Below are 26,677 nucleotides of genomic sequence, written 5' to 3' on the forward strand. Positions count from 1 at the left end.
CAGTGTCACAGACGAGAACCACAAATAGGCAAGGGAGTAGAGAGGGAGCTCCCACTCACTTGTTTTAAGTGTGGCTCTGAAGGACACTTGGCCAAGGGTGGCCCACATCAGGTCCTCGTGGCTGACAGGACTGACAGGCCCCAGCTCCCAGCTGGAAACAAAGGAGGATGCTTCAACGATTTAGATTCCCCCAGAAGAACTGTGGGCGAGCATTAACATTACTGGTAAGTATATTCGTTTTCTCCCGGACACAAGAGCCTACTCTCTGGTCCTAAAAGCCTTCTGAGGTCCTAACTCTTCTCACTACTTCTTAGTTGTTGGAATTGATGGAAAACCTCATAAGCAGTTCATTACTTCACCTCTGCCTTGCATGCGGACTTCCGAGTTGAAAAACAACCCAGTGGTAGATGGAATTTGTTCCAGGACTTAAGAACAATAAATGACATAGTTGAACCTCTACATCTTGTGATCCCTAACCTTTATACTATAATAGACAAAGTGCTAGTCAATAGGCCTTTTATTGTAAGAACTACTCCCTCTGTAACTTGATTGGTGCCACTATTAGAGCCTCTACGTGGAATATTACTGCTTTTCAATTTTTGACTCATGTACTTTTAACTTGTTAGTTAAATTTGTGTCTTCTAGGCTGCAACACTTCCATGTTACATCTTCAAGGATATGAACATGCACGGCTAAGCACAATTGATAACAGTGCATCTAAATTCCAAAATCAATCTCCATAATAGACTATTATATAGTCTATGTGTTTTCTATTGCCAAAAGGGCCCTTTAGAGTAGTGAGAGAAGATCTTCACCCAGAAACCTACAGCGTCCCCTTACAGCAGGAAGTAGCTAAGAGAATACGCCATCGCCTTTTCCTTATGAATCAGGGTGATGTCTCTCTCAAGGAGGAGTGATAGGGAATGGCAAAGGACACACTGGCAAAGGAGATTAATCAGAACCGGCTTTGACAAGCACTGTGGCAACTGGACAATTAAAACGGACTTTCAAGGAGGGGGGAAAGAAGAATGAACTGGGGAGAAGGGTAGAGAAAATAGTGCAACAATGAATGAATGAATGAAAACCCCAAATCTCTGTAAATGTTCATTAAAATTAATAAAATTTAATTAAAAACTTATTACCTAATTTGGGAGGGACTGGAAAGCATTATGCTGAAGGAACTAATTCAGTCTAACAAGGATAAATATTGTATAAAACTGTTATTGTAGAATAAGTACAAGGATTCAGGAGAGGTGGGAGAGGTTGGAAGCAGAGGGATGTGGGTGTGCAGGGGGAGGAGGGATTAATCATTGGGTTGTACAATATGATGGGTGGAAGTGGTGAGGGAAATTAAAAGAATTTGTTCAACTTTGTATTTGAGTTTTGTAAATAAACTATTGGGAAGAAAGCTGCAGTGGAAATGGTTGGACTATGATACAATAAATTCAACTGTATTAAAAACAGAAAAAATACATAGAAATGGTTTACTAGAATAGCATTCTGCTCTGTAAACTGTCATCCAAATCATATAAAACATTAACAATGAAATAAACTTTTTTAAACAAAAACCAAAGAAAAGAAAGTGCTTGTCTAGATCCATTACTCTCCTTGTCCTCTTCTTCCTCCTATTTTTTTGGCAAATGTACATACTTCAAGAGTTTATCTCTTCATCAAAATTTTGGCTGAGATCCAAACAGCCTCCTTCCTGAGTACTTCAAATCCTTTTACATTATTAACAACTCACCTTCCTGACTTTTAACATCTTTATTTCTCTTCCCATGACTATTTGGCTTTGTCTACCTGCAACAATAAAGCCTTCTTTTTGAGAAGAATCTGATTACTTTCCTTGTAATTTGTGCTTTAATCTCTCAATTACTCAAGCCTGGGAGTTTCTGATCCACATTACATAGCTTGATGGACAAAATGTTGAGACAGCACAGTTCTCAAAATATCTGAGCCAAGTATGTAAACAGAGAAATTAATCTCAGCAAAGAGGTCAGCTTATAAAGACATCCTTTAAGATATATTGGAATACCACTTTGAAACTAGCTGTGGGCTTCAAGAAAAGAGTATGTTCTAATTTATTTGGTACTCAGGAATGAAAGAAGGAAATTCTTTAAATATGGGCACCAAGAGGACTGTTAAGGTGTGAAACTCTATTGAAAGGGTATTTAGGTGTAAATACTTGGGTTATGAGAATGGTATAATGTTATGTGTCGTCAAGTCACTTGTGACTCATGGAGACCCCAGGTACAACAGCTCTGAACTGTTCTATCCTGTGCCAACCTTATCGTCTCTGACACATCTATCCCCATAATCCCACTTACTGAGTTAATCTATCTCATTGCAGGTCTTCCTCTCTTGTGCTGTCCCTCTACCCTCCCAAGCATACTGGTTCCTTCTTGCAACATGCTCAAAGTATGTCAGGTGGCGCTTCAGAATTCTTGCCGCCAAGGAACAGGCTGGCTTCACTCTTTCTAGGACGAACCTATTTGTTCTTCGGCAGTACACGGTATATTCAATACTCCAGCACCACAGCTCAAAGGTATCAATTCTCTATCAACTCTAGGCATTGTCCAGCTTTCTGATGCATACCATGTAACTGCGAAGACCATAGCCTGGATTAGGTGCACCTTAGTCTCCAGATTGTCATTGTTGTTCTTCAGTACTCTGGAAATGTCCCTGACAACAGACTTTCCCAATGCAATTTATCTTTCAATTTCCTGGCTATTGGTACCAAGAGTGTTGATTGGAGCCAAGCAAACTGAAGCTGTTAACAATCTCAATTTCTTCATCATCTGTCATGATACTGCCAGTTGGCATTGTGTTAATCTTTGTTTTCTTGATGTTGAGCTTCAGTCCATATTTAAGGCTGCAGTCCTTGACCTTCTGTAGGAAGCATTTCACGTCCTCCTCAGTTTCAACAAGCAGGATTGTGTCATCTGAGTAATGCAGTTTGTTGATGAGTCTTCAATCCTGACACCACATTTCTCCTCACATAGCCTAGCCTCCCAGATGATCTTTTCTGCATATAAATGGAAAAGGTATGGAGATATGACACATCCCTGGTGTGCTGCCTTCCCATTTTTAAATCATGCAGTGTTTCCATGCTCTGTTCTGATGATTGCCTCCTGGTCCAATATAAGGTTCTGTATAAGCACACTCAAGTGTTCTGGGATTCCCATTCTTCTCAGAGTTAGGTGGTGCTGTCGAGTTTGACTCACAGTGACCCTATAAACAGCACAGCAGATCTGAACCTCATCTTACTCTGTGCCATTTTCACACTTTCTGACACACTAGAGCCCATTACAGCAATCACTGTGTCAATCCACCTGGTTGAGGGTCTTCCTCTCCTTTGCTGACTCTCCAATATAGATGGATTACTGCAAAGCCTTCAAGCTGTTCTCCCTGCTTCTGCTTCCATATACCCTACTATCTCTTCTCTATCCATTACTAAATCTTTCGTCAACACAGCAGTCAACAACCTGAAAGCATGCTCATAAATACTTCTCTCCTCAATTCTCCAATAACTTCTCATCTTATTCGGAATAAAAAGCTCTTTGACTTATGTGCCCATTACTTTCCCCCTTTGCTTGATCAATACCAGACACAAGAGGCTGTTGTCCTTCCTTGCACATGCTAGGCATGCTCCTAACCTCATGGCTTTACTTCTTGTCTGGAATATTCTTCCTCCAGCAACCTGCATGCTTTATTCCTTGGCACCTTTAAGTCTTTGCATTAATCACATATTAACTTCTCAGGTAGGTCTTCCATGATTAACACATTTATAAAAAGTTACACCATCTAGCAACACAACTACAAGACACCCTATCCTAATCTCCGTTTAATTTTTCTCCATTGTCCTTACTACCAACATACCATTTATTTTACTTATTGCTCATCTCCATACCATGCAGCTCACATTTCAGGAGGGCAAGGTTTTGTTACCTGATCACTAGTGTATGTATTCTCAGATTCTAGAATAGTGCCTGGAATAGAATGTCAATAAGTGCTCAGTAAGAATGTTATTATATGCTTTTGAGTCTATTCCAACCCATAGCAACCATATAGGGGAAAAAAGAACTGCCACAGTTTCCAAGGCTGTAATCATGTGTTTGGTTTTTTTTTTTAACCTACTAGTTTATTTACAAAATGCAAATACATTGTTTTCAAGAAAAAACTTTTTCAAATTTCCCTAACTCCCCCACCCATCAAACTGTACAACCCAATGATTAATCCCCTTCTCATCCCTCTGCTTCCAGCCTCTCCCACTCCTCCTGGATTCTGATACTCATTCTACAATAATGGTTTTATACAGTATTTATCCTTGTGGGACTGAATTATTTCATACAGCATAATGCTCTCCAGTCCCTCCCAAATTAGTTACTCATTTACAAAATCATTGCTCCTGCGTGCTGTATAGTATTCCATCGTGTGAATGTACCATAATTTCTCAATTCATTCACTTGTGGGTGAACATCTGAGCTGTTTCCAAGTTCGTGTAGTGGTGAATAATGCTGCCATGAACACTGGTGTACAAATCTCAGTTTGTGGCTCAGTTCTCGTTTTCTCAGGGTATATTCCAAGTAGTGGAATAGCTGGGTCATATGAAATTTGCATGTTCAGCTTTTTGAGGAAGCGTCAAACTGCCTTCCAGAATGGCTGTACCATTTTACAATAGTAAATGCATATACAATAATGTTTAAGAGTTCCTTTCTCGCCACATCCTCTCCAATGTTTATTACCTGCTGTCTTATTAAGCTTTGCCACTGTTACTGGAGTGAGATGGTACTTCATTGTGGTTTTGATTTGCATCTCTTATTGCCAGTGATACGGAGTATTTCTTCATGTGTGTTTGCCATTTGAATATCTTCCTGTGCGAAAAATTCTTTCCATGTCTTTTTCCCATTTTGTAATTGGGTTATCAGTATTTTTCTTGTAGAGACTCAGGAGTATTCTGTAAACTTTTGTTATAAGACGCTTGTCTGAGATGGTATTACCAAATGTTTGTTTCCAGTCTGTAGGTTTTCTTTTCACCCTGTTGGAAGAAGTTTTTGATGTGCATACAGATTTAATCTTTAGAAGGTCTCATGCATGAATTTTATCCTCTTCAGATTGTGCATTTCTGGTTTATTTGGCAGTCTCTTTATACTTTGGACTATCGCTTCTAAGCTTGATCCCAGTTTGTCTCTTATGAATGTTATGATTTTGGGCTTTACTCCCAGGTCTCTGATTTTTGTGTATGTGGATCCTGTTTCAGCTTTCTGCAGGTGGAAGTCCAGTTTTGCCAGCACCATTTGTTGAAAAGGTTATCATTTCCCCATTTGATAGCTTTGATTTCCTTGTCGAATATCAGTTGACCATAGGTAGCCGGGTCTATTTCTGGGTTCTCAATTCTGTTCCATTAGTCTATATGTCAAGACTGTAATCTTGATGGAAGCCAGCTGTCCTATCTTTTACCAAGGATCACTGGTGTGTGTGAATTGCTAACTTTTTAATTAGCAGCCATACTAGCAGCCATTGTGCCACCAGGGTTTCTTTTAGCAGGTTTGTAAAATGTACTGTTCAAAGTTCCTGACTTTATTTAAGACAAGACATAAACTTAGTTCAAAAGTTCCAAAAGGGCAGTATTTCTCAAGGTTGGGATTTTTTTAAACTGTATACCTTAGAAGAGGAGAGTATAGGTACTCACAGGGGTGCAGGAAGGCTGAGGGGTCAGGACTAGAGGTATAATCTGAAAGAGTTCATAGTAGGAACACCATTTCTTTGAGTTCCTTGCTGTTCCACAATGCATCTATGTTTGTTTTAAAATGAAAATATCTCCATTTACTTTTGAATATAACTAATGTTTCAAAAAAATGTGCTGCTGTAGGTGATATTAAGTAGCTCCTAGCACGGTGTTTTGTAAAACTGTGGGTCACGACCAAATGAAAATTCAATTTGTGGTTGACACTGGCATAGTAAAATAGAAATTATCTTGGTGAATCTCATGAACAGTCAATGTTTCCTGAGTCTATCTTAGTTTTATGTGCATGCATGTAGTATACATTTCTGTGTTGGAGAGAAAAAAAAGTTATAATACACTAAAGAAAAACAAGCAGCAAGAAAATGAGATCAGTGAGCTAAGGATTAGAATGCACATCTCAGGTCTGCTTTGAACAAACACAAAGCAAATCACAGATGGTTTACCAAAGGAGCAAATTACCTAATCTGTTCCTGCAGTTCATCACATGCAACATGTGGCCATAACATTATTAACTCACTTCTCGGAGATATCAATAGGAAGAGCAAATAGAAATGATTATAAGGCACTCTGCAAATACAAAAGCAGGCTATAAATGCTTAATAATAACAATGATTTTTAAAAGTTACTTTCAGTGGCTGCTGGGGAAAGAGCAGCTTGTCAGCTTCAGGCTGTAACCAGCAATTAGTTTCTTTCCATAGTCTAAGAAGCTTGCTGCAGGAGCTGAAGACTCTTCATGGTGCCACAGCTGGATACGAGCAGGCTAAATTAATATTCTAACCTTGTTCCAGTGTACTCAAAAATAGTATAAAAAGGTATGAGTCTGAACTGTGGCAAGTCAGGGTCCAATAAGTCACCTCTCACCACAGGTAACCAAAGGAGGCATTGCCACAAGAAATGCCATTCAAGTGGTACATAGTTCACTTTTTAGAGTATATCATCTACTCTTCCATGACGTCACTCATGACCTTTCCAAGTTTCTGAAGAATATATATTTTTTATTTTTCCTCTCCATTTAGCTTTTGGAAAGATTATTTGCAGGCTGGTCCAAGCTAGGACCAGGCAGTGACGCCAACCATCTCCAGTTCTCTAAGGAATGATGATTCAGATGTATTTTCTACACCACACAATCTAGTCAACAGATTCTATGGGAATGGCACTGAGTGACAGGTTTTTAATGGCACTGACTCTAACTGTGTGATATATGTCATTTGAGACTCAAGCAGAACTGGTTCTTTTTGCTAGCTCCTGGAGTGAAATCTACTTATAGTTCAGTATTCTTACTCATTACCAAAAATATCTGCTATCTTTGAAATAAAAATATTATCTTCCATTTCAAATTATACTGACCCATAAATTATTTGAGAATTTTCAGAGATATCTTCACAAAAGCAGAAGAGTTTCTATACAATATTTGACAATGTCAGAATAGTTTAATATAGTCATAAATATCAAACTGATCATAGAAAATATCAACTTACTGTCCTTTTGATGCTATCAATCTGCATTCAAGGTTAAAAGCCAAACAAGAACACTCTTCCTTATATATTCATTCCTAATTCATATGATGAATCACATGAACTTCATGACAGTTAACCAGCTCCTCAACAGTTTCAATCTGCCGTAGGTTCTAGATAAAAGCCATCCTTTTGTATTCTTAGAAGTGAGAACATTTTTCACAATAAGAGTGTGGACCATAAAACCCTTTGTAGGGAAAATCTGACATGTTCCTCTCCTCTGGATAAAAGCAGCTGTTCCAGTCACTAAGCTAATTTTCCCCTGGGCAACAACATGTACTTCAACATTTGAAGTTTCCATGTTTAAATAGCTCCTATAATGGAAAAGAAAGCTTTGAAGTGACTTCCCCGCCCCCTCTAACGGTCTCTTAAATGGTAAAACCTCTAATAGCACATCCAGTTACTGAGGTTTAAAATGGCAATGAGCTCTAAAGAGTCAACTTTTTAGTGTTCTCTGCTTTCAAAGTTGAACAGAAACCAAAAGATACTGACACTGCAACATACGAACTCCTTCTTGAGTTCCCATTCTGCCAAGAGATCCGGCTAATCTTCATTATCATGATTTAGCGTGTACACAGATTAAATGCCTACATTCCAAGTAAGACAACCAAAGACAAAACTGAGATTTTAAATCACACAGATAGGCATTGGTTTAAAGGACTTGGACTAAACTGTCAAAATCCTCTGTTCTAGGTAGAAGTAAATTAGATCACCATCAAGCAGAAGAAAGCTTATATGATATTGGAAAGTGCTAGATAATGACAATTTTTTTCCTTTTAAAGACAAAAGTTTTATATTTAAAAAAAGTTCAATATTGAGCTTCATTCTTAAAATTACTTTCACAAAGCAAAGAACTGAGGACAGAGACATAATGGATATTCACTGGCAGAGGACCTTTTTTGCCCTTCCTTTTAAAAGTTTGCCTCATAATAGCTTTATACCTATCAGGAAGTCATTGATGCAAAGCCTGGAGACTATGGTCCTATACCTTTAATTCCAGTATCTCAATCTTACAAAGGTGTTTGGTTACAGTGAAGACATTTCCATACTGTACTTATCCATTCCCCCCCCCCACTCCCCTTAAGCAAATTATTATTTTAAAGAGTCACATAAACTGTGATCAGCAACAGATAAAGTTTTCAAAATGTCAGAATAGTTAACTGTGTTGTATTTTCCTAGCCACCTCCAATCTTGAAACTACAGCCCATTAGAAGTAACATCTCAATATTTGCTCTCACACTTAAAAGAAAATTGTGACTGTGGTCCTAAATTCATATTTACAGTTAAATCTAAAGAAGTAAAAGAAAGATAAATTCAGAGATCCAGGGTAAATGACAAGAACAGAGAGAAACAAGAGGGGTGGTAATTACTTAGGGTTACGAAGGTGCGGAGGGGGCCTTGTTGATACTGGCTCAAGGACTAGATGTAGCCCCTCTGTCGGGAAGCAGTATCATTTCAGGTCTCAAGAGCAGAGGAGTGCCACCCCACAGAGGGCACCTTCACCATCTGGAGGGACAAAGTGGGCAGAGCAGGTCGGCCCTGCCCGCCTGGGTAGATGAGGCCTCGGTTTTCTAATATTTATATTCTACTTTGTTTTTTAAAAATGTAAATAAAAATGGAATTGGTGAAACAACAACAAAATCCCCCAAAACATCAAAACCCAAAAAACAAAAGAACAAACCCAAACAAACCTACATGTATCCAAAGTTCGGGAAAACGTTTATAAATGGAAGTAAAACGACTCATTCCACAGGAAATATTTACTGTGTGTGCAAGTCAATGCTTCAAGCACTGGTAGTAGAAAAAAGAAACTGCTTTTCCTTTGGAGTTTCCTTTGGAATGAGAGGGAAGTAGGAGGTGGCTTATGAATAAATGGTATTTAATAAGAGGAGTACAATGAGTAAAAACAAAGGTAAGGGATATTGGGCAAACTGGGAATGGATTGAGAAAGCTTCATTAAAAACATTATTTTAGCAAAAACTTCTAGTAGTTAAGTCAGTCATACAGACATGGAGACTGGGAGAAGGGACATTCTAGACCTGTGAAATAGCAAATTTAAAGGCCCTCGAGAGGTGGTGTAACTACTTGAAGATTACCAAGGAAACCAGTGTGGCCACAATAAGTGAGAAAAAAAGGAACAGTAGATATCATCAGTGAAGTAGGTGGAGAGGAAGAAGGCAAAGGCTGATCACTGTGGGCCTTGCAGATCAATGTTAAGATGGGCTTTTATGCTTAGAAAAATAATAATGGAAATTCTTTCAGACTTGCTTCTGAATAGCAAGCTGCTGCACAGAAAGAACTCTGTTAAATGCCATTAAGTTGACTTCAACTGGAAATGATGCTGCTAACAATAGACTGGAATTTGCCCTATTCTGAACCATCCTCATGATCTCCAAAATGTTCAAATCTATGCTAGTTACTATGCCAACCCATCTAGTTGAGGGGGTTTTCTCTATTTTTCTGACCCTCCACCTTTCTTAGCATGTTATCTTTTTCCAAGGATTGGTCCCTCTTGACAACATGTCCAAAGCATGTGGGAAAGTACCCCCAACTTTGCCTCTAAAGAGTACTCTGTTTGTACTTTCCCCAAGAGAGACTTGTTCATTCTTTGAGCATTCCATGGGATATTCAATATTCTTTGCCAACATCACATTTCAAAGATAGAGATCCTCCTTCAGTCATCCTTATTAATCACTGTCCAACCTTCAGGTGCACAGGAAGCAACTAAAAATACGATGGCTTGGATTAGGTGCACCTGAGTCTTTAAAGGACCATACTAATGTATAAGGAGCTGAATGCCCCACTGGCAGCTGTATGCCCCACAAGGAACCTAGGGTCAAGGGAAAACAATGCTGGGTTGCATATGTTCCTAGCTCCTGACAGTTTCCTTACTTTAAAAAAGCCTAAAAAAACAAAACAAACATATATTAGGCGAAATGTATCAGGAACTTACAGCAAATGTTATTTGGGTCTCTTTCTGCCAATATGGAACTCACTGTTATACTATATTGACCAATCCAATTATTGATTTAGAAATCTTTATTAGAAAAACCCCGAATTTTACCTTGTACTGGTATCTCCAACAAAATATAGCTTTAAGTGCCAAAAATGTAGCACTCTCACAGGCCTTTCAGTCTGCTTGACATGTATATTCTCAAAACCCTATGGAATGCCTTACACAGTTTCTATCAGATCTTATGTATAGCTCTAAACATACCAATCTAAATCTAATCTAAATCTAAACTATACTCTAAATCTAAACATACCAATCCTTTATCTTTTTCCCTTTAATAACAGTTATATGTACCTAGGTCTTGGAACTGTTGCTCTTAAGATTTCTATCAATGGTCAGGCAACAATATGTTGGTGGAAGGAGTAGGCATGCATAAACTGTTTGCTGTGTAAGGCTTACTGTTAAAACTTTAAAAATACATTTAATAGACACTACTAAATTGTAACATGAAGGCAAGAATAATTATCAGTTAAAATGATTTGACATTACACATTCCAGCCTGATATGACATGGCATACTCAGTAGAAAAGCAACAGAACAGATGCCAGTGATGAGAACAGATGAATATTCTTATGTGCCACTGAGTCAGAAAAATGACTCATAGAGAACCCTCCTGCAGGTTTTCAGAGGCTGTAAATTACATGGGAGGAGACTGCTCATCTTTCTCCTGCAGAGCAGCTGGTGGATTTAATAAATTGTGTGCTTTTGGGTTGGCTGCACAACTTCTTATCCACTAGGCCAACAGAATTCCCTAGATGAATACTTATTGTTAGGTGCCATCCAGTCTACTGTAACTCACAGTGACCCTATGAACAACAGATCTGAACCTTGCTCTACTCTTCTTTATCCTTCTGGTCTCTGATATGCTCAAGTCCAATGTTATAGTCATTGTGTCAGTCTATCTTGTTGAAGGTCGTCTTCTCTTTCTCTGACCCTCCACCTTTCTCAGCATGACGTTTTTCCCGGGTCTTTCTGACAACACAAATATACTTTATGCTTATAGATGAACATTACTTATCTTTAAATCCTGGGATGATTAAAAAAAATCTAGAATCTAATCTACATTGCAGAAAATAAGCATACAGCTTATTCTCAAGCTGATCAGCTAGCTGCAAATTGGAAATAAAATGGTGTACTTATATACTGCCAGTTATAGTCTCTGACGTTATGTGAACAAAAGAAGGGCATTTGGCTATCAAGATGACTGGGCAGATGGGCAGGCTACTGTGCACAGATGCTGTCTCTGGGGTAGCTTCATGGGGGAAGCAGGTCTTGAGAAGTAGGACATATATAGAATAGACAGAAATAACTGTCAAGAGCATAGCATAAGAAGTTTGTGAAGTTTTGTGTTTCTAATATTCTGAATACTTATCTTTCAACTCTTATAATGGCTCCTGGAAATGAAGGTTGCCACAAAGCTGAGGACTACCTTCTACTCACACATCTTTTTTTAAAAAGTGATCAGGCATTGTTTTCCTTCTCTTAACTGTATTTACCAGTGCCAAAAGTTCTAATAATTTCCTCTTCTCCATTCAATCAGAACAAGAAAACTGACATCTACTTGAAGAACACACAAATGCCCTCCCATAAACTTGGACTTTCCTTAAGTGAGATAAAAAATAAAATTCAGACTGAGTATATTCTCAATATAGGCCCATCTTCTTGACTTAATCAGAGAGAAACCAGTCCTATAAAATCCCGAGATATAGAACTAGAATCTACAAATTTAATCCAAAGGGAGACACATTTTAGTTCAACATAAATTCCTAACAGATTTTTATGAAGATAGAATAAGCCACATTAGGGATGTCAGTCACTCATAGTATTTATGTAGAGGCTGAGACTCCAGTCATTGTTGTTAGAGGATAAACTCCAACAGAAATAGACAGGATTTGAAACGGACACTATTAAAGGTTATTCTTCCCAATGATGAGATTTTAATTCTTCATATGTGCATGTTTATAACAGTATAAAGATTTTTCTAAAGTTTTATGGACCTTACTTCTTAGTACATCAGCAGAGAACTTCCAGAAGTGTAGGCTGGGTTTAGAAGAGGCCGTGGTACTAGGGATATTATAGCTAATGTTAGATGGATCTTGGCTGAAAGCAGAGAGTACCAGAGGAAAGTCTGTGTTTCATTGAATATTCAAAGGTATTTGACTGTGTAGATCACAACAAACTGTGGCTAACTCTGAGAAGAATGGGAATCCTAGAACACTTGAGTGTGCTTATGCGAAATCTATACTTGGACTAGGAGGCAGTCGTCAGAATAGAGCAAGGAAACACTGCATGATTAAAAGCTGGGAGGGCATTCAACAGGGATGGGTCGTATCTCCATACCTTTTCAATTTATATGCAGAAAAGATCATATGGGAGGCTGGGCTATATGAGGAGAAATATGGTATGAGGATTGGATGAAGACTCATCAACAATATGCGTTATACAGATGACATAATTCTGCTTGCTGAAACTGAGGAGCACCTGAAGTGCTTGCTTCAGAAGGTCAAGGACTGCAGCCTTAAATATGGACTGAAGCTCAACATCAAGAAAACAAAGATTAACACAGTGCCAAAAGTATCATGACAGATGATGAAGAAATTGAGATTGTTAACAGCTTCAGTTGGCTTGGCTCCACAATCAACACTCTTGGTACCAGCAACTACCAGCAGCCAGGGAATGCATTGGGAAAATCTGCTGTCAGAGAACTCTCTAAAGTCTGAGGAACAACGATGTCAGTCTGGAGATTAAGGTGTGCCTGATTCAGGTCATGGTCTTTTCAATTATTTGCTATGCATCAGAAAGCTGGACAATGATTAGGAATGATAAAAGGAGAATTGATGCCTTTGAGCTGTGATGCTAGAATATTGAATATATTGTGGACTGCTAGGAGAATAAACCAAAAGGGATTCTATTTTTTATCACTGATTATTATTCTAGATATTCCATGTATGTGAATCATACAATACACATATACACATTCTTATTTTATGTAACGAAGATGTTATTACCTATATACCACCAATGGAATACTTTAGCTGGAGCATTTTAGGTGCTGTAGGGGCATTTGACTGTGTGGATCATAACAAACTGTGGCTGACTCTGAGAAGAATGGGAATCCCAGAACATTCAATTGTGCTAATGCGAAACCTATACTTGGACCAAGAGGCAGTCGTCAGAACAGAGCAGGGTAACACTGCATGGTTCAAAACTGGGAAGGGTGTACACCAGGGATGCATCCTGTCTCCATACCTTTTCAACATGTATGCAGAGCAGATTATCTGAGAGGCTGGGCTCTATGAGGAGAATTGTGGCATCAGGATTGGTGGAAGATCTATTAACAATCTGCGTTATGCAGATGACACAACCCTGCTTGCTGAAACTGAGGAGGACCTCATGCACTTGCTGCGAAGGGTCAAGGACTGCAGCCTTCAGTATGGACTAAGGCTCAATGTCAAGAAGACAAAGATTTTCACCACTGGACCAATTGGCAGCGTCAGGATGGATGGTGAAGAGATTGAGATTGTTCACAGCTTTAGTTTGCTCGGCTCCACAGTCAACAATCTTGGCACCAGCAGTCAGGAAATCAAAAAGTGTATCGCGATGGGAAAGGCTGCTGTTAGGGACCTCTCTAAAGTACTCAGGAGCAACGGTGTCTCTCTGGAGACTAAGGTGCGCCTGATACAGGCCATGGTCTTTGCAATCGCTTGTTATGCATCAGAGAGTTGGACAATGACTAGGGAGCACAGAAGGTGAGTTGATGCCTTTGAGCTGTGGTGCTGGAGAAGAGTACTGAATGTACCGTGGACTGCCAGGAAAACAAACAGATTCATTTTGGAGAAGATTAAACCAAGCTACCTCTTGGGGGCAAAGATTCTGGGGCTTCGTCTGACATACTTTGGACATGTTGCCAGGAGGGACGGGTCCTTAGAGAGGGACATCATGCTTGGGAGGGTGGAGGGACAGTGCAGGAGGGGAAGACCCTCTATGAGATGGATTGATTCGGTGACTGGGGTAATCGGGATGGGTGTGTCAGAGGCAGTGCGGTTGGCGCAGGATAGAGCAGGGTTTAGGGCTGTTGTGCATAGGGTTGCTATGAGTCGCAAACGACTCGACAGCACATAACAACAACAACATGGGTTATTTCCAGCACTGAATCTATTTACCTGAAAATAGGGTGAAACCAAGGTTGCTCTTTAAAGGCAAGGATTCTGAAGCTTCATCTGACATACTTTGGACATGTTGCAATGAGGGACCAGTCCCTGGAAAAGGATGTCATGCTTGGGAGGGTGGAGGAACAGTGCAAGAGAGGAAGACCCTTGATGAGATGGATTGACTGGGGTAATCAGGGTAGGTCAGAGACAATAAGATTAGCACAGGATAGAGCAGGGTATAGGGCTATTGTACACAGTGTCATTATGAGTTGCAAGCGACCCGATGGCACATAACAACAAACAAAAACATGAACCTCAGTGTCATGAAGCCTACCCCCACATAAAAAATTGTAAGGCAAATTATATTTTTTTTTCTTGAACAGTTAGTTTATTGTCTTTATCTGAAAAATCTTCACAGAAAATTGGTTTAGCTATTGGCAGCCCACTCCTGAGCTCTGAGGAAGCTTGCCTTTTCCTGAGCTACCCCACCTTTCATATGGAGAAGAGACATTTTAGGATGATTCCACCTCTTTTTAACATCTTTCTTAGGCTTCTTCTCACAGACTGTGTTCTTTCATATGTGCTTTCTTACACATCTCAATCACTTCTGGAGCTACATTGTTCTTCATGTACTGAGAGAATGGTTTCTTTTTTTATCTTATTAACAGTATTTCATTATCTTTCCTCAGTCAAACCCTGAGCCAATCACTTTCCCCAGGCTGCCTGGGGAGTTACAGGGAAACGAACACATAGGGTAGACACGACATGGGGGGAGAAAACCAACAAACTACAGGAGGTGGAGATGGCTCCTTCACATGGCGAAGAGGATCAGAAAGGACACCACCAGGCAAAAGAGTGCCATGGCCTCTGAGAGGGCAAAGCCCAGAATGGCGTAGGAGAAGAGCTGCTGCTTCAGAGAAGGACTCCTGGCATAAACAATGATGAGGCTCCCAGACACAGTCCCAATCCCAGCTCCAGAGCCAGCCACTCCAACCGTGGCAGCCCCAGCCCCAATGAACTTGGCTGCTGTGTCAATATTCCTTGAGAGTGCTGGTTTGGAAGTTGCGACTAGGGATAAATGGAATCAAGGAATGGGGGGCTGTCAAGCAGCTAAAATTATCATCTCTCAGTGTCTCTGGTTGTCTCAGGACCACTGATGACAATGGATGGCTCAGCAGCTGAGAGGCATTCCTGAGCAGGGAAGGGGTGGAGACAAACTTGGCGCAGGTACACATTTTCAGGGGGTGAGGGGCTGTGGCAGGAAAGCTGCTCCTAGTCGAGAATGGTTTCTTATAAGAATCTTTTTCTTATTCAACTAGGTAACATATATAAATCTGCAACACTCTGACTGGTGTGTTTCCAATGTACTTCTGTGTGGAACTGTAGAGGGGCTTCAAGCCTTTTGTTCATAGGGTTGCTATGAGCTGTGCTTGACTCGAAGGCAATCAACACCAGCAACAATAAATAAGCCATAAAGAAGGTGTAAGGAACAGCAAGAGAAATCCATTTTATGTATTCATAATGCAAAGATCCTTACTTAACGAATCTAATAGTCAAATCTATTTCAGTGAATTTACCTAACTAAAACCAAAAAGGATTCATTGATTACTATACTAGATATTCCATGTATGCACACATCCTTACTTTATGTAATGAAGAGGTTATTACCACGAAGTGGATACTTTAGTTAGAACATTCTAGGTGCTGTAGGGGTTATTTCTAGCACTGAATTTATTTACCTGAAAATATCTGCAGAGTTCCCATAAGATACACCACTTGAAGAATTCAGCGTCTAGAAAAGCACCATTGTGGTCTTATAAAGGGAGTGAGAGGGTATACTCCTCAATGGTGGATCTCAGAAGACCAAGGAAGGCTTTAACACTAAGCTTGTTTGGCTTGCACAGCAGTCAAGAAAAGTCAGCAAATGCCAAACTAGTTAGCTTCGTTTGATGGAAGCTGCTGAAAAGGTCTTCCATTTGGAAGCCTTTACCAGTTCTTCTGGTACAATAGCTACAGCTGTGGGCTTTGAGTGTGAATGGACATATGTAAGACATGAAATATCAGGGACAGGCACCATCTGTAACTGCTTTGCTCACAAGCTGGAACTGCTATGTAGGAGTAGCAAGGGACAGAATTTTCCAAGCAGAGCTATACACTAGCAAATATACCTTTTGGCTGACAAATAAATATCTTAGGCAAATAAATAGATAGTAGGTCCATGTCCTTTGCAGCTAGCATACCCAGCACTTGCTGCCTAATCATTCAAAGGTTAAATGAACCAAACTGATGAATACTGCCTTGTCTTAGGAGACATTAAAAAAAGAAGGAAAAAAAGTTACTAGGTTTATTTCTTTTCCCTAATTAATATTCTGTTCTGCATACAGGTTGAAAAGGTATGGAGATAGGACACATCCCTGGCATACGCCCTTCCCAATTTTGAACCATTCAGTGTTTCCTTGCTCTGTTCTGACGACTGCCTCTTGGTCCAAGTATGTTTCGCATTAGCACAATCAAAGATTGGTGGAAGATTTATCAACAATCTGCGCTATGCAGACAACACAACCCTGCTTGCTGAAACTGAGGAGGACCTGAAGCACTTGATGCAGAGGGTCAAGGACTGCAGCCTTCAATATGGATTGAGGCTCAATGTTAAGAAGACAGATTCTCACCACTGGACCAACTGGCAGCATCAGGATGGATGAAGAGATTGAGATTGTTCACAGCTTTAGTCTGCTTGGCTCCACAATCAACACTCTCGGCACCAGCAGCCAGGAAATTAAAAGACATATTGCAATGGGAAAGTCTGCTGTTAGGGACCTCTCTAAAGTACTCAAAAGCAACGGTGTGTCTCTGGAAACTAAGGTGTGTCTGGCACAGGCCATGGTCTTTGCAATCACTTGTTATGCATCAGAGAGCTGGACAATGACCAGGGAGGACAGAGGGAGTACTGATGCTTTTGAGCTTCGGTGTTGGAGAAGAGGGCTAAGGGTGCCATGGACTGCTAAGAAAACAGACAGATTCATCCCGGAGAGTGATAAACCTGGCTGCTCCTTGGAGGCAAGGATTCTGAGGCTTCGTCTGACATACTTTGGTCATGTTGTAAGGAGAGACGGGGTCCTTGGCGAAGGACATCATGCTTGGGAGGGTGGAAGGCAGGCACAGGAGGGGAAGGCCCTCTGAGAGATGGAGTGATTTGGTGACTGGGGCAATTGGGATGAGTGTGTCAGAGACAATGAGACTGGCACAGGACAGAGCAGAGTTTAGAGCTGTTGTACACAGGGTTGCTATGAGTCGCAAGCGACTTGATGGCACATAACAACAACAATTAATATTCAGTGGCTTATTCAACAACTTTTGAAAGTTTTGGTTGAGAGCTAAATTTAAGAAGAAACCATACAAAACCCCTAAAATAACATATAGGAGTCAATTACCAGTCCATAAATTCACTCTATTGTTGTTATGTGCCGTCAAGTCGCTTGCGACTCATAGCAACCCTATGTACAACAGCCCTAAACTCTGCTCTGTCCTGTGCCAATTGCACCATTTCTGACACTCCCATCCCGATTACTCCAGTCACGGAATCAGTCCACCCCATAGAGGGCCTGCCTTCCTCTCCTGTGCTGTCCCTCTACCCTACCAAGCATGTGTCTCCTTACAACATGTCCAAAGTATGTTAGACGGAGCCTCAGAATCTTTGCCTCCAAGGAGCTGCCCAGTCTAACCCTTTCCAGGATGAATCTGTTTTTCCTAGCAGTCCCTCAATACTCTTCTCCAGCACCACAGCTCAAAGGTATCAATTCTCCTTCTATCCTCCTCAGTCATTATCTAACTCTCTGATGCATAACAAGTGATAGCAAAGACCATGGCCTGTATCAGACGCACCTTAGTCTCCAGAAAGACACCATTGTTCTTCAGTACTTTGGAGAGGTCCCTAATAGTAGACTTACCCATCGCAATACATCTTTTAATTTCCTGGGTACTGGTGCTGAGAGTGTTGATTGTGGAGCCAAGCAAACTAAAGCTGTAAACAATCTCAATCTCTTCACCATCCATCCTGATGCTGCCAATTGGCCCAGTGGTGAGAATCTTTGTCTTCTTGACATTGAGCCTCAATCCATATTGGAGGCTGCAGTCCTTGATCCTCTGCAGCAAGCACTTCAGGTCCTCCTCAGTTTCAGCAAGCAGAGTTGTGTCATCTGCGTAACGCAGATTGTTGACAGATCTTCCACCAATCTTGACCCCACATTTCTCCTCATAGAGCCTAGCCTCCCAGATAATCTGTTCTGCATACAGGTTGAAAAGGTATGGAGACAGGACGCATCCCTGGCATATGCCCTTCCCAATTTTGAACCATGCAGTGTTTCCTTCCTCTGTTCTGACGACTGCCTCTTGGTCCAAGTATAAAGTAGTATAGAAGGAAGAAGTTTTGGTGGCATAATAGGTATCACTATGCTAAATGAAAGGTGGGCAGTTCAAATGCACTAGTTGTTCAGTGGGAGAAAGGTGGGCAATCTTGTCCTGTAAAGATTTATAGCCTTGGAACCTTGCTAGAGGGTCACTACAAGTCAGACTCTGCTTGGTGGCGGTGGGAACACAGAGAAGTAGTCCTGCTAGTGCAGTGAACTCACCAGCTGCTCTGAACACAGATGAGATAATTGATGTTAAAAGAATTCTCGTTAATTTTTTTTGAAGTATGAGACAGTATTGTGGCTACACTTTTTAAGGGAGACAATATACTTTAGAGTTCCAATAAGAGAAAACAAAAAAGGGAAAGATCAATAAAAAAGGAAACATGAAGTTGAAGAAAATTATTTCTAACAATTACTTACACAAACCATTAAATAACTGTAGAATAAAAGTAGACATTTTAAGTGCTGAAGTTTCAAAGGTTATTTTCTGCCTACCTATTTTGAGGCAGCTAATGGAAAATATGTTTCATCAAAAGGAAGGAGTAAACCAAGAAAAAGAAGACATAGTAGGTGATCCAGCAAAAAGAGATAAAAAGGAATGAATCCCAGGTTAATGAGAGGTTTAAAGATGACAACCATGTTCTAGTTATGCAGAGAAGGCAATCCAGATCAGAGTAGGTCAAAGATTCCAGAAGGGACTTCAAGAACATGAAACTAATCAAGTATCTAAAAAGCCTCCAATCTCAATTTTGTAAACTGATGGAATTTGCAATTGCATTAGTGAGAGGGTATACAAAAAAATACAGAAAATTCAATAAATTAAGAGAGAAAAGTATTAACTTTATTTACAAAAAGTTTTAAGGGAAAGTAATTATAGATCACAATACAATTCATTCTGAAGAGCATGTATCATCAACTCATGTAAGCACTGAAGATAATTTAAGCAAATTCCAACATGTTCCTATCAGGAAAGCTGAAGAATGGGAAATATATATGCAGAGTGAGAACATGCAGAGGAATGCCTAAATGTAAAAATTAAGAAGCAGCAATACCAGCATTTATTTATTTAGACAGAAAAGAAGGTTTAAAAAAAAAAAGTCAATTGACAGAGGCAAAAAGTGTGGTTTTAAGGAAAGAGAAAGAGAGATTCATATTAGGAAAGAGATGGTTTGCGACTGAGTTGTTTCTTAACTAGTTGTAGAGCTTATGTTGTAATTATTAGATGAACTGTACTAATATTCCTTCAGTATTGCTATAGCTTTAGTGCCTGAGCTTACTACTCTCCTGCTGATCAACTTTAGATGGTTTCTATTTTAGGTAGAAATTCAAGATGTATAAAAGAAAAAAAAGAACTGATGTCTTTGAGCTATGGTGCTGGAGAAGAGAACTGAATATCCCACGGAATGCCAAAAGACCAAACAGATATGATTTGGAGAAAGTACAGTCAGAGTGCTCCTAGAAAGCAAAGATAGTAAACGCTTCATCTCATATACTTTGGGTATGTTGTTAGGAAAGGCTTTTCATTGGGAAAATATATCATGCTTGGAAAGGTGGAGGGCAGAAGAAAGAGAAGACGACCCTCAATCAGATGGACTGACACAATGGGTTCAAGTGTATCAGAGATAATAAAGAAGGCACAGAATAGGACAGGGCTCAGATCTCGTTCACAGGGTTGCTATGAGTCACACTAGACCTGAAAACAAGTTGTAGAGCTGGCTGACTCTAAATTTTGCTTTTATAATTTTGACAAAGATGAAAACTTACAATTTTAAAATAGTGCTATTAAGGTGTAGCATTTAAAAAAAATTAGTTTACAGCAAACAACAAATGCTGGCAAGGCTGTGGAGAGACTAAACTCATATTCACTGCTGGTGGGAATGTAAAATGGTACTACCACTATGGAAGGAGGTCTGCCGCTTTCTCAAAAAGTTAGAAACACTATTTGATCCAGCAATTCTACTACTGGGAATATACCCTAAAGAAACCAGACCCACAACTCAAACAGATGCATGCACACCCATGTTTATTGGTGCATTATTCACAAGAGCAAAGGGATGGAAGCAATCCAAGTGTCCATTAACAAATGAATGGATAGAAAAACTATGCTACATCCACTTAATGGAATACAATGGAGTACTGAAAAACAATGAAACAGTAAAACATTACACAACATGGGGGAGCCTTGAAGACATTATGCTAAGAGAAAGATCTCAGTCACAAAAAGACAAATACTGCATAACATTGCTGTTATAAAACAGGACACACATGGGGAGTTGGGCAATGAAGGAAAGAACTGTCCTAAAGGAATATATGATTATACATTATATGTATCAGAACAATCTGCAACAAGGGGTGCTTTCATTGCAGGGTGGGCTTGGGGAGAAAATGTATAATGAATAAAAAAAATAATTAAAAATTAGTTTACAGCCCCATGATAAAGGAAGCCATAGAATATGAAAAACTCTAGCAACTAAGCAAAGACTATCACCCTGGAGATAGATATCTATGTATAAACTACATTGCCTCCTTGTTGTATACTGAATTGTAAAAGCAGTAACTTGCCAGGTGTAAAGTTTAAAAAATTATACTGGGAAAACATTTCCAAGCAACTGACAGAGATGAAATACAAAAATAAGCACATCAGAGTCAGAGAAAATTAATTTAGACATTTGTTAAGGTTTTTGTTTTATTTAAAAAGAATGAATAAATTTTCTTCTTTAGGAATAGAATCAATGATATACATAAAATCAAGAGATGTTCCTAGCAGGGAAAATTTATCTTTACTTTGGGTCATATTTCTAGGCTTTTACAAGAACATAACATAGTAGAATAATTTTAGGTGCCAAGTCCTTTTAAAGTAGTTCATTCCTGTCGCTGTGGCACAATTTACATTAAATTTTTGGAGATAACAGAGTCTTTTTAACTAACTATAAGATAACAAGTAGTTTAGTGAAAAGATTTTGAAGCATTATATAATATTTTTAGTTGTTGGGTTTCTTTTACATATTGCTATAAAATTAGCTAAAAATTCACACTATATTAAAAATTTTCCATTTTCACAGCACTCTAATGTTTTTCTTTCTAGATTTTAGGAAATTATTGATTTTGCCTATGTGAACTCTTGAATATAAACATGTAAATAATGCCAGTATTTAAATGCCAAATAATTCTGGATCTCCATGGTTTAGATTTTTGCAGTCAAGTTTTGACTCTTACTCATACTCATATGAGGTCAAGGAAAGAATGGGAATAACTCACTTTCCTTGACCTAGCCAGTAGTTTTAACTTCTTCAGAAGGTATTAAATAAAAATGTTCACATGGGGAAAAAGTTTATCATGTTTTTCTCTTTTTTGCTTATCTTCTCCATTACAAAATGTCAATTAATTAAAAGAACAGCCACAATTATGGGATATACTTTAAAAATCAGTAATTGACTATAGATGTTCTTAAGCCTGCTTTTTAATAATGTCTAGTTTTGTAAAAACTAAAATTTGCTATTACCTATTTAACATATCAATACTTTCAAGGGAGGATGACAGATTTATACTAAGGTACCATTTAGAGGGGTTCCTATACTGGTTCTCATTTTGCTGAATGATTAAGAAAACAAACTGACATTCATTGTTTATTGCTTCTTTTTATTTTAATATAAAATTTGCCCTAGTTTCTGTGACCCAATTTTCCTCTCCTATTTTTGAAGTAAAGCATTCTTGCACACATGCTGACTATTCTCACATATTAGGCCTGGGGCTCTGTGGGCCAACAGGAGGTTAGATTCCAATGAAAAACAAGCAGATGTAGATCTGGTTACTTCAGGATTCTGGGCTGAAAAAAAAGCTCCTTAACACATTACTTTCATCATAGTAAAAGCCAATTCCATCTGTGTAGTTAGTGATCTTTATTCTTCTAGTCTGAGCCAAGTTATATTGTGACTCACTCATCTATACTCAAAGTCCTTACATCCCCTCAACCCCTCATCCCTTGAAAAAGAGGCAGTCAAGTACTGTGGCACAAAGGTGGTTAGTGAATTGGAAAACAGGTCTGGTGTAATGATATTTAAACTACTGTAGAAAATCCAGTTTTAATTCTAACTTTAATTCTGTTGATTTCTATCAGTATGAGTATCTCCCAGCAATATTTCTAAAGTACTGGATAGTAGGATCCCATATGTTTTGACTGGAAGTTGATAGTTTTCTTTAATCGTTAAAACATATCTTAGAGTTTCATTCAGACGGTTCTATAATCTCTAGCTCTATAATCTTTGAGAAGTCAGATATCAATCCTCCTCTAGGCTATTTGTCTTCTGACTGTCCTTCACAATACTTATTTATCACATTTATTTTTGTTGCTATTGTTCAACTGTGAATTCACTTAGAATTATTCTTTTCACATGACATACTGATAGCCATAAATTCTAAACTGTTTCTGAAGGACTACTTTGCATTTACATTTGCCAGGTACCTCAGAATAAATTTGGACTATGTATCATGTATGGACTACATGTTCACTGGAGCTTGGAATTCCCAACAGACATTCAGAAGCCAGGTCTGAAAGACACTTTGTTGTCACTTGTCTAGAATGGTGGAAATGTTTCTCTAGCTCCCCTTTCATTGAGGTGGTTGTCCTTTCAGAGTCTCAGTTATTCTTCATCTCACACTGGCCCAAGGTTGTCGCTCCTAAACTTGAGAGCAGCAAAAGCCTAATCTTATGTTGTCACTTTCAGATAAACTATATTAATATTCCTTCAATGCTATGATAGGTTTAGCTTCTCAGCTTACTATTGCCTTTATGTTGGCAGAAAGGCTTTTATTTCAAGGAGAAATTCAAAATAGTTTGGGGGGAAAGACAGAGAAGAAACTAAAGCAGTATTCTAGGCAGTTTTTTTAAATGAATGAATGAAAACCCAAAATCTCTGTAAATGTTCATTAAAACGAATAAAATAAAAAATAATTAAAAAAATCAACATTTTCAAAAAGAACTAGATGCAGAGTCATTAACATATTCAGCTGCTAACCAAAATATTGGTGGCTTGAGCAATTTGTTTCACTAAGAATTGAGAGTCTTAAAAAGCCTATGAGCAGTTTCATTTTGTTCTACATGATCTGATGGTTTAGTAGTAAGGAGTTATATTGCCAACCCAAAGGGATATGGTTTGAATCTACAAGCTGTTCCATCTGAGAAAGATGGGTAATCTCCTCCTGTGCGATTAAAAGCCTTTGAAACACGCTGGAGGTCAGCTATGAGTTGGTTTGGCCTGACGATACTTAAGAATAAAAATAACAGGACTGTTACGAGTCAGGAAGACCAAACCTATGGGTATTGATAGTAAGTGCACTGCAACAGAAAACATTTAACTCCAAATAGTGTTAATGATTTATGGTCATGTACTCAATGACTAACTCTACATGATTATCAATTAGAATTTAATCTTACATTCTTAACACTCAAATTTCTTATAAAAGCCTTATTAAAAAATGTCTATAAATAAGATTCTAATAAAAACGTTTCCAAGTGTTCAAGTAAAAGAATAATTTTCTGTGCCAATTTAGGACTATATAATTTGTTTTCCTTGAAAGTAAAACCAAACTTCTCTATAAAGAGCTCTTTGTAAGTCCTATATACCATGACAAAATCTAGGAAAGAGAGAGTTTTTGTTTTTATATGTAAGGGAAACAAAAATAGGTATGATTATCAACTTTCATAACCCAAGTGGAGTAGAATTCTAACCTGCAGGTTATTGAGAGGTTCCATCTTCATGACTGGGCCTAAGGTGTTGAGCGGCAGGGAGACATCAATGCTCTGGTTTGACATTAGTGGTGTATGGATTGCCAGAGGAGTACTGGGGATGACACCAAAGCTAGGAGAGGGGGAAAAAAAGGTATCACAGAGGTTATTCATGGGGGAAAATTAGGTTACATCTTTGGGTTTCAATACTTCTTTATTACACTTGAAAGAAACATAATTTTTAATACAATTAAATGAAGGAATCACAGGAATGAAGGTGTTAGAGTATAACTTGCTGGTTTGGTTACATTTTAACCAATTCTTTTTCTAATAAATGAATCTGAGGAAGGAGAAACCCGCATCATGTAGAACTGTTTTGTTCATCCTATGATTTGTTAAATTTCTTCTGTTTATAGTGTCACTGTAGGGATGTATTTAAAGAGCAGCTTTTTAAAATAAACCTATCCTCAGATCATTCCTGGGAGAAAAAAAGGATTTAAGATTTTCCATCCTCTAAGAATCAGAGAGCTGGACGATAAGGATGACAGAAAAAGAATTGCTGCCTTTGAGTTGTGGTGCTTGGAGAAGAATAGTGACTATCTCACGGACTGCTAAAAGAACAGATATATATTGGATAAAGTACAGCCAGTGTGCTCCTTGGAGGCAAAGATATCTTTTACATTTTAGATATGTAGCTAGGTCAGGCTACTCCTTGGAAAGTGACATCAGTCTTGGAAAGGAGGAGGGTCAGCAAAGAAGAGGAAAACCTACTGTGACTTCAGGAATGGGCTCAAGTGTATCAGATATGAGGATGGCACAGGATAGAGCAGGCTCCAGGTATGTTGTTCATACGGACAACTATAAACTGTGCTCAACTTGATGGTACCTAACAACAACAATCACCTATAAAGTTATCCTATAAATAAAAAATATGATAGACATTTTTCTAGCTAACAATACTTAAAAACAGTAAAGCATAAATCTGACCAAAGATTTTGTGGCTTGTATCTCAGCAGTTGATAGGTGCTGTCATGGAGTCAACTCGTAGTGACCCTAAGAACAAGTGATCAACTCTATGAACACCAGATCAGAACCTTATCCAGCAAGTCCAGAAATTGAGACTTCAGAACCACCAAGAAATGATTGCCAGTAGTTGTCTGTTGTTGTGAGGTGATGTAAACTGGACTACAACTCATAGCAATCCTATGGAAAACAGATCTGAACCATGTGCAAACCTGTGTCACCATGCTTTCTGCCTTGCTCAAGGCCAACCGTGTAGTCACTGTATCAATCCTTGATTTTGTTGACACAATTTATAAAAAGAAGAAAGAAAAAGGGGCAAGCGGGAGGAAAGCAGAATAAGCTCTCTATCTAATCCATCATTGCTAGGGGTCTAAATCAACAAATCAAGTAGAAGTGTATGTATATTTAAGAATAAAGAGTTAAGGAAGAGTTCTATGGATGTTGGGATTTAAGGAAGTAATCAAAGTTACACTAAGAAACCAAAACACTGTCTATAAAAAAAAAGAGATTAAAGGTATTTTATAAAGGAATAAATATAATTAACAGAGCAACAACATAATTCTAAGTATCAGAACTACTGATAGAAAAGAAAGAGGGAAAGGGAATGTAAAGATAGAGATGAATGTAGTCTGTGTAGATTTCTTTTATTACAACAGGTCTGGCTTTTAACACTACTAGCTTTTCAAAAGCAGCTGAAAATACATGGGTCTTGGCAGAAAAAAAAAAGCCTTTCAAAACACTAAAATAATACCTAGTTTGTCAACCTATGAAATCTAGGGTATAAAATTACTAAATTCTAAATTACTAAAATCAGACAGCCAGTGATACAAATATCACTGACAAATTTTATTAAATCTGTTTTAAGAGTCCAATTACTGTTTTGTTAGAATCAAGTTTGAGTATCTTGCATTTACAAGCAAATGAACTTGCCATTAAATTTTAGTAGCCAAACACCTAAGCTACAACATTTAATAAAGACCACTGGTGGTTTAGAATTGGAAGACACTGACATTTCGCTTCTTCATTCTCTTTTCATTAAGATTGGGAATTTGATGCACACCCATGTTTATCATGGCTTTGTTCACAATAGCAAGGA

The 26,677-nt window shown here is 38.7% G+C and overlaps 1 protein-coding gene across 2 annotated transcripts in view; it reads right to left on the reverse strand.

Moving 5' to 3' along the window:
* Positions 1 to 26,677, reverse strand: part of AP2B1 (adaptor-related protein complex 2, beta 1 subunit) — a 170,011-nt gene that overhangs the window by 19,275 nt on the left and 124,059 nt on the right. For both annotated transcript variants that reach the window (XM_006890900.1, XM_006890901.1), the window contains one exon: positions 24,562 to 24,691. In XM_006890900.1, the coding sequence (XP_006890962.1) occupies positions 24,562 to 24,691 (130 nt within the window). The remainder of the gene's footprint in view (positions 1 to 24,561; positions 24,692 to 26,677) is intronic.

This window comes from Elephantulus edwardii, unplaced genomic scaffold (assembly GCF_000299155.1).
Source record: "Elephantulus edwardii isolate Elephantulus edwardi_28Jun2011 unplaced genomic scaffold, EleEdw1.0 scaffold00094, whole genome shotgun sequence".
Lineage (NCBI taxonomy): Eukaryota > Metazoa > Chordata > Mammalia > Macroscelidea > Macroscelididae > Elephantulus > Elephantulus edwardii.